This window comes from Lutra lutra, chromosome 17 (genome assembly GCF_902655055.1).
Source record: "Lutra lutra chromosome 17, mLutLut1.2, whole genome shotgun sequence".
Lineage (NCBI taxonomy): Eukaryota > Metazoa > Chordata > Mammalia > Carnivora > Mustelidae > Lutra > Lutra lutra.
Window position 1 is genome coordinate 53603337 of NC_062294.1, and position 10895 is coordinate 53614231.

Consider the following 10895-nt stretch of genomic DNA (forward strand, 5'->3'; position numbering starts at 1 on the left):
GAATTTGATGCTTATGCGATTTTACTGGGGTAGGGAACATCATGGGGGCATTCAGGAATTGGCTGTCATGGTTTCCTTGATCCACTCCAGGTGCGAGATCACTTTGGTGTAGACGGCGGGCATACTGGGGCTGCCACATGGAACGTGGCCCCAGGATGTGATACCTTGAAGCACACCATCGCAGATCAGTGGGCCCCCCGAGTCACCCTGCAGCACAAGGGGGAGAGGAAGAGGAAGGTCAGCAAGGCCCCGGGTTCTCTGTACGGACCACCAGTTCTAACAGCCGGGCTCAAAGAGCTCAGAGAGCGACTCCCCAGCTCTGGGAAAGACACAGTTCTCTCCAGAGTCCACTGCCAGAGGGCCAGTGGGATGCCAACAGAGGTGAACTCTGATGTGGAGGAGGGAGATCCGCGGGACACCAGGATGAGGGTGTGGGAAGGAAGGGGGGCAGTGGGGAGGGCACAGAGGCTGGTTGGAGAAGCTGGAGTTGATGCCTGATTAGCTCTCAAGTCCCGAACCTGAGTCCCCTCCCCCAGCACCAAGAGGCCTGGGGGTAGGGGGTGGGGCAGGCTGACTCACCGCACAGGTGTCCTTGCCGCCCTCCAGCTGTCCAGCGCACAGCATGAACTCTGTCACCTTCTGGGTATGGGCCTTGGCACATACATCATTGGACAGGAGTTTGAGGTCCACACACTGGAGATCGTCTGGGTATATGACTATAGACCAGACAGAAAAAGGGCTGTGACCAGACCCCAGGTGGCTCCTCAGACCCTGAGTCCAGTCCCCAGCCCCCTCCTCCCTACACCCAAGTGCCTAGGCTCCAGGCTGCACGGTCTGGCTCTAGCGTACACTTATCTGGTTCAATGCTACCCCAGCCAGAGGCGTAGCAGGTGCTCCCCAGTTTGGGTTCCTGAGTGGGCAGGTCCAGGACCCTCACGGCATCTGTAATCTGGGCGGGCTCTGCCAGGCGGAGCAGCATGAGGTCGTGGCTGTAGTCCTCTCCCGGGAGGCGGGTGTGGTTCTTGAGGAGACTCAGGTTGAATCCAGGGTGTGGGAAGCTCTCACTGACCTGGACAAACTGGGCTGTGTCTTCATGCTCAAACAGGTTGTGGCGACCCAGCCAGAGCTGGTAATTGCTGGGGAGAGAGGGGGCCCCAGGGAATGAGGAGAGAGGAGGGAGAAAGGGAGATGGGGCCTGGGAGGGTCCTGAAGACAGAGAAACAAGGAGTAACCTTGGAGAGAGAGAGACTGTTGGGAAGATAAAGGGCTATGAAGAAAAAACAGTAAATGAGAGACAGAAGGATGTGACAAGGTCAAAGCCAGAGACAAAGACAGGAAGAGTGAAAAAGAGAGAGCACAAAGGGAGAGAGGGGATGAGAGGCAGAGGGGGAACAGTGAGAGACAGAGCACAAAGGAGGCAGAGACAGTAGAAGGAGGGAAGGAGCAGGAGGGAAGAAGCAGGAGGGAAGGAGCAGGGGTGAAGGACCACACAGGGAGGAGAAGGAGCAGCAGGCTCAGTGCAACAGGGACAGGAAGCAAAGGGAGAGAGTGCGGAACACAGGTGGTGGGGGTGGAGGGTAGCCTGAGAGAGAACAGGAAGGGAGGACAGGGAGGGAGGACAGGGAGGAAGAACAGGAGGGGCAGGGAGGGGGCCTGGGACCGGCTCAGCTGCAGCAGGGACTGCGGGGCTGGCTCCCCAGCAGCGGGTGGGCTGGCCACCAGCCCAAGGTCTGCTCCACCTCCCTCCCCAGACTTTCTCCTCCTTTGTCCTCCTCTTTTTTCTCCTCCTTCCAGCAACCACCCCCCTCCAGCTGAAACCAGCCCTTCCCTGTGTCCCCTGGAGGGCATCACTGTCCTGGAGGGAGGGTCTGAGCACATGAGAAGCCCCCCCCACCCCCGCCCCATGCACACATGTCAGGAGAATCCCTTCCTTTTCTCTGGGGATCCCCCTCAGTCCCATTCTGGGGGTGCTCAGCAGCGATGCAGGAAAGGGAGAGAGGTCTGCAGCAGAGGGACCCAGAGGTAGACAGATGCAGGGAGACACAGACAGACACAGGACAAAGCCAGTTACTAAGAGACACAGAGACACAGGGCAGGGAAACACAGGAAGACAGTTACAGGGAGAGCACAGAGACATAGGCTGCCATTGGGGAGGGCTTCCTGGGTGGTCCCTGCCACTCTCCATGGGCCCCAGACCAGTACCATCTTTGTTTCCCTCAGCCCCCCAGCTTCCCCTTAGGTGAACCCAGGGTCTGTGCCCAGTTGCTTTTTCCTGTGGGAACACAGACACCCCCCCTCCCCACACACCCTGTCTCCACTCACTCGTTTATGCAGTGGGCGGCTGTGAGCACCCACTGTGGGTGCACCAGGACACCCCCGCACTGGAACTTGCTGAAATGGTACAGAGCTGCCTGCCAGGGTTGGGAATTCAGCTCACAGTCCCAGCCTCCTATGATCCGGGACTGGATTGGGGGCGCGGCACCTGCGGAAGGGGTGCTGGGTCAGGGCAGGTGGGAGGTGGCCCTCGGGCCCGGGGTACTGGGCTAGGAGAGGGAGCTGTGATGTGGGGTTGGAGGGACATGAGGGCAGAGGAGCCGGGCTGGGTGCCTGGGGAGATGGGTAAGGGGTGTGGGGAGTTTCTGGAACTGGAGCCATCCCTGGGATTATGGATTGGTGACGGGTCCTGTGGGGGGAGACTATGCTGAGAACAGAGCCAAGCACAGGGATCAGGCAGGAGATAAGAAGGCAGTGTGTAGAGTAGCATGTGTGCGGACCAGGTGATATGGGGGTGATTTGGGATCCTGGCCTGGGGAACAGAAAATTGTAAGTTCTGAGAGGGAAAAAAAAAAAAAGATTCTAGAAATAGATGATATATGCCCCAAGAGAGTGGTTCGAAAGCTGGGGAGGAAGGATTTGGAAGGATTTGGGGGGTTACAGAGATCCCAGGCTGAGCAATTGGTTAGGGCCCAGGTTGGGCTTTTGGGGTTCTGGAAAGATTCAGGGGAACTAGGTCTGAGAGGCCAAGAATAGCACCTGGGCTGAGGAGTCTTGGTGTGATTTGAGGTCCCTTGATTGGGGCTGGGAGAGGTCCCCTGGGGGTCTAATGTCCTTGAACAGGACCGGTTTTGTAAAAGGGGTGAAGCCGTGGAACTGGAGTTGGGGTCAGGACTGGAAGGGGGCTTAGGGGAGGCAGAGCTCCATGATAGTTCCTCTGGGATTGGGTGATTCTCATGGAGATGGGGTTCATCGTCTGCAGGTACAGGAGGGATCTGGGGTCTCTCGGGGGTCGTGCCAGATAGGAATGAAGATGGAGACTTACTGGGGCCAAGCAGCTATAGGAATGCAGGGACGACCCACTCGATGTGGCATTTTAGAAATATATGCTGGAGTACTGGTGGGGGGGTAGGGCAGAAGAGCCAGCCTGTGAAGGTATTTGGGGATCCTGGAGGGAAGTCCGGAAAACCAGAGCCATACAGGAAGGATTCACTTGGGGAGGGCTGGAGCATGGGGAGGAAGGACATTCCAGAAAGGAAGGAGCCTATAGCTGGGGGTTCTGGGGGTTCTTCCTCAGGGAGAAGAGGGGGTGGTGCTGGAGCAGGCTTCACAGACAAGGAGTTGGGGAAGGAGGAGATATTTGTAGAATTCTTATACCATGATGGGGGGCCCCCACCCAGAGGGGCCAGAAAGTCTGTTTGGGGAGAAGTATAGGTGTCTGATGGAATTTGGGGGTCCTGGGAAGATTTGAAGGGAACCAGATGCCAGGGACAGGAGGACGTAGTTGAGAGCGGACAGCCAGATGGGAAAAATCACCAGGATATAGAAGAATTTGGGGACTCAGGAGCCAAAGCCATAGAGAACTAGGGGGTGGGTGGGGGTGATTAGGGTCCCAGGGCCTGCTGGGATTGGGGGCCCTCCTTGGAAGAGTTGGAGTCCCCCAAAGAAAGAGACAGAGATGGCCCAGGCTCTGCTCCTTTGGTAAGGGGCAGGAGTCTGAGCAGGAAGAGGAGAAAGTTCTGGGGGTCCTGGGAGGGGGCAGGAACCTATTGCAAGAATGAGGACTGCAACCAGGAAGAGGGGCTGGGACTTTAGGGGCCTGGGTCTGGGGTGGAGTGTGGGAGAGAAAGAAGTTATGGGGGGTGAGGGCAGCATGAAAGTCGGGCCCACTCCCCCACCCCACATCTTCCCCACTGTCTCACCAGTCCCCGCCACGGACAGGGCAAGGCAGAGAACCAGGAACCACATGGTGACCACGGGCAGGCTGGTGGTGAGCTTGGAGCTTGGAAGCCTCCCCGAGGAGTGTTTTAAAGCCCTCATCCCCCCTCCCACCCTAGCCCCTCCCCTGCCCTGCTGGCAACAGATACTGGCCAAGGCCCTGCCCCTGCTGCCTGGGGGCTGGACACCTCCTTCCACCCCAGAGCTGTGGAAGGGGCGGGAGACCGAGCACCTGTTCCACGCTGGCTCTGATTGTGCTAGAACCGTTCCTGGGGCCTGAGGTCAGAGAGGGCAGGGCTTGGAGCTCCTGGGCCCCTGATTTTGGAGACAAGAGCCAGTGAGGAGAGGTGTGGGGGGTGATTGGGAGAAGAAAGAGAGCGGAGGAATCAGTGACCACCAATACAAAGCCCCATACATCGGAACCCCAAGGAAAGTCACACACCTGAAGAACCAGTGCAACCTCAAACACCAGCAGTGGGGCTCTGATTCCCTTCTTCCTACACCACCTGGAGCCAAGATGCCAGTTTCTCAGCTTCAGCTGCCTCTGAAACGTAAGCTTTGGCTTTCAGAACACCCTGATACCCGGACTCAGGATCTAGGTCCCACCCTAGGTACCTACCACCATAACCCTAGTACTCCCAGATCGAGAAGTATGAAGTTTCAGTGGTCTCCCCGATTATGTTTCCTAGCATTTCAAAACCCAGTGTCCTCCTGCCCTTCAACAATGTTGGGATCCCATTACACCTCACCCCTACTCCTTATTCCCCAGGATGCTCAAGGTTATGTCCCCCAAAGTCCCGCAAATTCCAGACTCTCTGCCTTCCATGGTCAAGTGCATCTTCTCCACAAATTCTAATTCCCCTTCCCCCAGTAAAATATTTAGGTCTCAGGAGCCAGGTTCACGTAGTTCAACATCGGGTGACCTTGAAGATCACACTTGGGGGGGATCTCTGTTGAGAACTGGGAACCAGATTTCTGCAGCCTCAGTGTTAAATTCATAGGCCCCTGACACCTTCCCTTGGCTCTTCAGTAAAATCAAAGTACATCGCAGGGTAACCCAGTCTCCACTGTGTGTCAGGAAGCCCGCCCAAGGAAAGGAGAGCATTTGCCATTTTGCCTGGCTACCAAGAAGTCCACGATGAAGTCTCGAAGAAAATGAGGTCATTCTTGATCATCAAGTGTGCTGGGTTCTCTCACTGGAGTCCGGAGATATATTTGCCCAGCGCCAGGCACTATTTGAATCAGTTCATATGAGCTTCCTCATCTAATCCTTACAGCCCTGTGAGGGAAGCAATACGGTGAGTTCTGTTTTACAGATGGGAAAACCAAAGCTGAGGGGCACTGGGTCTTTTCCTCAAGATTACACAGGTGGGGGCGCCTGGGTGGCTCAGTGGGTTAAAGCCTCTGCCTTCGGCTCAGGTCACGATCCCAGGGTCCTGGGATCCAGTCCTTCATTGGGCTCTCTGCTCAGCGGGAAGCCTGCTTCTCTTCCTCTCTCTCTTTGCCTGCCTCTCTGCCTACTTGTGATCTCTGGCTGTCAAATAAATAAATAAAATCTTTAAAAAAAAAAAAAGATTACACAGGTGATCCTATGTGTATGGAAATGAAGAGAGCCCTACCTCAAGCAGTTTCTCTTTACCTAGGCATTGGGGTGTGGGTGAAAAGGAACAGTGTACAGTGGCTCTGGGTCTCCCCACAGTCTCTGGCTCCCACTTCCTTTCATCCCCAGAAAAAAAGTCACAGAAACTCCTATAGAGAAACTTGCATCAGCACTCTTGTTATCTCAGTGTTTAAAATGGGTGAACTTGAGCACCGGCCCTGGCCTGAGATGGGACAAGTCCTTGGATAACATCTGCCCCTTGGACAAATGAGGCCTTGAGGAATGGCTCAGTTCTGTCCCCAGTCAGGATGGGGCTGCTGGTTAGCTCTGGGAGCTTCTCCTACACAAGATAGGAGACCAAAACGATCAGATCCTCTTCATGCTTTCCTTAATCCACTCCAAGTAGCTACAGACTTTGGTATAGACACCAGGCTTGGTAGTAGTGTCACAGGGGACATCACCCCAGGACATAATGCCCTGCAAGACTCTGCCACAGATCAGGGGTCCCCCAGAGTCACCCTGTGGGGAAAAGGGAAAGTGTGAATGGGAAACTTCTGGATTCAGGGCCCCCATTCCTATCCCAATCACCATTCACAATCTCAATCAAAATCTAATCCAACCCCACCCCATGCAATCCCACCCCACCTCAACTAAATATAACCTAATTTAGCCCAAACCAATCCAACCCAACTCCAACCTAATGCAAGTCAATACAACTCAGCCAACCCATATTCTATCCTTCTCATGTAACCCCAACCCAACCAAACCCCTACATCTTCCCCATTCAGAATCAAACCAGACCCACGCCCATCCTCACTGCCAACACAACCAATCCTGTCATCATCATGTCTTTCATACCCTAGACAAAGTTTTCTCTATCCCCCAGTTCAACCCAAAATATTTTCCATCTAAATCAAACCAGGGGCACTGGGGTGGCTCGGTCGGTTAAGCATCTTACTCTTGCTTTCAGCTCAGGATCCTGAGATGGAGCCCAGCACAGGGCTCCAGGCTTCAGTCTCTGTGCTTAGTAGGGAGTCTGCTTGAGATTCTCCCTCTGCCCCCTCCCCACTTCGTGCTCTCTGTCACTCCCTAAAATAATTAAATATATCTGAAAAAAAAATCAAATCAAGCCCATTCCTATTCCTTTTTTAAAGATTTTATTTATTTTTTAGACAGAGAGAGGATGAGCAGAGGGGCAGAGGGAGGAGAAGCAGACTTCCCGCTGAACAGGGAGCTGGATGTGGGGCTCGATCCCAGGACCCTGAGATCATGACCTGAGCCACACTTAACTGTCCCAAACCCATTCCTATTCTTAACTCAAACCCAGGCCACTCCAAACCAATCACCACATCATCCACCCCAAACACAACCTAATCCATCTCCAACCTCACCCCCATTCTAACTGCTCTTCCTTCTCCATCCCCAAACCTCTCCCTGGCATCTTCTCTGGCCCAAAGCAAGCACAACCTGACCCCATCCAAACTCCCAAACCTGCCCCTCTACCCCATGGCTCTGACCTCACAGGAGTCCGGGCCTCCGCCCTGTACTCCCCCACCCCCACACACACACCATAGAGCCATCAGGTTCCCTGGGTAGTCCTTGTTACAAGATGTGGCTGGGGTAACACTGATGTTGGCATAATGCAGGGTATCTGGGTATCCCTCACGGGGGGAGACAGTGGACTTGGAGTGAATCCGTATTTTCAGGCCCTAGTCTCCTTCACCCAAGAGCCCTGGAGAATAGGGTCCCTGGAGGCCTGACACCCAGAGCCATCCTTTCATGCACTTTGTGATTCTGTGCTCCCTTTGGTCCCAGGCTTGTCATCAGACACCAGGCCCTTGCCGGACACCACGCAGTCCTCACCCCGTTGGGGGCAATGTGTGGGCAAAGAGCGCCACGGGGCGCACGTACAGGGAGAGGCACGCGGGCCGTGTCAGACGTAGCAACATGTCGCGGGGATGGCTGCGGCGCTTCGTAGCGCTGGTGTGGGATGACTCGGGCCACAGTGCGCAGCCGCTTGGGACCACCGTGCTTGCGCAGATTGTGCCTGCCCAGGCGCACTCTCATAAGGCTGTGAGGGCGGGTGAGGGCAGGTGATTACCGGCAAGAGGAGTGAGGAGTGCACAGAAAGATCAAAGAGCGAGCGAGCTGGGGTCCCCCCACCTTCAGAGAATCTGGAGACGCCATACACTGTCCAAGGCGCTGCAGCCAATAGCTTTAGCCCCTGCCACTCAGGGACCAAGGAGATGCACCCCCCTCCTCCCCTGCTCCCGCCCTGGAACTCAACCCCCAGGTTCCAACTCCTTCCTCCGCAGAATCCAAGATGCTCAGATCCCTAGACCCTTGCCACCATGCCCCTCAGGACTTGGAGCCCTGCCTTCGTACCAGGTTTGGCAGTGGGTTGTAGGCCGCACCCAGAGTGCGGAAATGAGGGAAGCGCCACAGCTGAAACTCCCATGCTCAGATAGGGCCACTTGGCATGGCTGGGAGTGGGGCTCACACTCCTCACTTCCCAGCATCTAGTTAGTGTCATCCTGGGCTGCTGGGAGAGGGAGCAGAGGAGGGTCGCTGAGGACAGAGTCCTTTTCCTTGGGTCCTACACCTTGCCTGGACCCTGCCCATACCATGCATTTTTCATTTGTGCTTTCCCCCAATCTCTTAAGATGTCCTTGTCCTTGAATTTTCAGCACTGCCTTCTCTCTGGCTTTTACAACTGCTGCTTGTTTTCTCCAGAACTGTCCCCCTGCCCTTGGCCCTCACCTGTTTACTACAGGATTCTGGGAGAGCAGGGAGGTGGGAAAGGACTAGAAGTCAAGAAGTCCTCTGAGATTAGTAGAGACAGCAACACTGGATACAGGTTCCAAAAGATGACCACTTGGAACCAGCCATTCAAGGTCGCCAAGCTGTCACAGACATCAAATGGATGTGGCCACTCGATATGTATGACACGCAGTCTTGGCTTCAGAGTCTGAACATCTCAGCCAAATGCAGATATGGTCACACAAGGTCATGGGCAAACTTGGGAACAACCAGTCTCCCGAACTTAGGAACTGAGGAAGAGAGCACTTTAAGCTTAAATTCACTTGCATATACATGGGTTGAAGTTTCAAGAATCACAGCATATTCATAGACATAGTTGAATCTGAACAGCTACAGCATGGGCGTGCGTGCATGTGCGTGTGTGCGCACACACACCCACACACCACAGACCCTGATTTGCATGTAGAAGTTCACACCTAAATTTACAGTCTCTAGGGGTGGCTGGGTGGCTCATTGGTTAAGCGTCTGCCTTCAGTGTGGGTTGTGATCCCAGGGTCCTGGGATCAAGCCCCGCATTGGGCTCATTAGTCAGCGAGGAGCCTGCTTCTTCCTCTCCCTCTATCTGCTGCTCCCCCTGGGCTTGGGCGTTCTCTCTCTCTCTCTGACAAATAAATAAATGAAATCTTTAAAAAAATAAATTTATAGTTTCCAGTGTGGTTCTGAATATACCAGTCACAGACTTGCACATTAGTGCACAGGGACGGGACAACATGGTGGGGTCCTTAATAAGGGTACATGGGGAGAGACATACATATGAACTCAGACCCTCATAAAGACTTGTTCACAGACATGAGTCTAAGTATAGTGTTAAATCTGGAATGTTAGAGTAAAGGCCCTAGATCCAAACGTGTTATCTGTGAGCCTCTGAGCAAATTATTTGACCTCTCTGGGCCTATGCTTCCTCCTCTGTAAAATGGGATTATTGTAAGGATTAAATATGTGTGTGTCTATGATGTCTGGCTTATTATATTTGCTTAATAAAGACTAGTTATTTTAAAGAAATGACATAGATTTACTTATGTAGATGTACATGTGGATAATTAGGTTCTGGACAGAAATTTGCCAAAATAAGTCAGACATATGACCAGGCTCAGATGAAGAGAGTCAAGGTCAAAATTGTGATTCTTCTTCAAGTCACTATAGGAATTCAGGGTAAGAGACATGAATCCAGAGGGCCAATACTCAGTTGTGGACCCACTAGATCAGACCCCAGGGAAACAGTGCACACAGGGCTAGGCATCTAAGGTCAAAGATGTAGCCAAAGAAAGAAAGGATGAATACCCAAGTTTTGTAGCAACATGGACGGGACTGGAAGAGATTATGCTGAGTGAAATAAGTCAAGCAGAGAGAGTCAATTATCATATGGTTTCACTTATTTGTGGAGCATAACAAATAGCATGGAGGACAAGGGGAGATGGAGAGGAGAAGGGAGTTGAGGGAAATTGGAAGGGGAGGTGAACCATGAGAGACTATGGACTCTGAAAAACGATCTGAGAATTTTGAAGGGGTGGGGGGTGGGAGGTTGGGGGCACCAGGTGGTGGGTATTGTAGAGGGCACGGATTGCATGGAGCACTGGGTGTGGTGCAAAAATAATGAATACTGTTATGCTGAAAAAAAAAAAAAAAAGATGTAGCCAGAGACATAGGGCAGGACATATTTTCCCATCTCTAGATGAGCCCCCCACTCAGTCACTGGTGTTCAAGGTCACTGGGTTTCACATAGGGAAACCGGTTCACACATGTGGGTAGGATGTGGACACACAGAGCTGTGAACCCCCCCCCCCACCCCACACACACTGCACCATGCACAAGGACATAAACAGGGATATTTCAAGGTTACAAGATTATGATCTGCTGCGGGGCAGTGGGGATATGACCTCTGAATGTCACGCAGACACCCACCCTGGGGCAGGAATTTGCAGAGTCAGACCAAAAGCCCATCCTCTGCCTGCCAGGGTCAGGAACTGAGCCAAGGGCCCTGGCAAGGCTGGGGGAATGCGGATGTGGTGGACAGGGGGCTTAACAAGGGAAGGGCGGGTTGTTGTCCTGCGAGGAAGGACAGAGGGTGCAGGCTGAACCGCCGGGTGTCGAGGCTGCTCCTGGCCAGTACAAGCCGGAGGGGGGTGCAGGCCTGGGCTGGGTGCAGCAGGCAGGCAGGAGGCAGGGAGGAGAGAGCACAGAGAAAGCCTGAGGGGAGGCTGGCGGCAGGGGGGAGCTTCAAGGGGCGCCCAGAGGCAAGGGTCATGTGCGGGTATAATGAAAG

At 53.9% G+C, this 10895-nt stretch overlaps 2 protein-coding genes across 2 annotated transcripts; both read right to left on the reverse strand.

The window, feature by feature from the left end:
* Positions 1-3: 3 nt before the first annotated feature.
* LOC125089860 (kallikrein-1-like) lies at positions 4-4309 on the reverse strand. Its single transcript, XM_047712334.1, has 5 exons — positions 4197-4309; positions 2323-2482; positions 850-1136; positions 580-716; positions 4-207 (listed from the first exon to the last, which is right to left on the reverse strand). The coding sequence occupies exons 1-5, from the start codon at positions 4240-4242 to the stop codon at positions 52-54; spliced, it is 786 nt and encodes a 261-aa protein (XP_047568290.1). The 5' UTR covers positions 4243-4309; the 3' UTR covers positions 4-51.
* A 1869-nt stretch (positions 4310-6178) lies between these two features.
* On the reverse strand, positions 6179-8331 carry KLK15 (kallikrein related peptidase 15). Its single transcript, XM_047709768.1, is given in 6 exon segments — positions 6179-6331; positions 7330-7473; positions 7596-7700; positions 7702-7779; positions 7781-7883; positions 8198-8331. Coding segments are annotated over 6 exon segments (717 nt in total).
* Positions 8332-10895: the final 2564 nt, after the last annotated feature.

Coding starts and splice junctions, on each gene's coding strand:
- LOC125089860 (XM_047712334.1), bottom strand. CDS start 4,242: ATGTGGTTCCTGGTTCTCTGCCTTGCCCTGTCCGTGGCGGGGACTG. Junction 1,137..2,322: donor GCCGCCCACTGCATAAACGA/GTGAGTGGAGAC, acceptor CTCTCTCCCCAG/CAATTACCAGCTCTGGCTGG. Junction 717..849: donor TAGCATTGAACCAGATAAGT/GTACGCTAGAGC, acceptor TCTGGTCTATAG/TCATATACCCAGACGATCTC.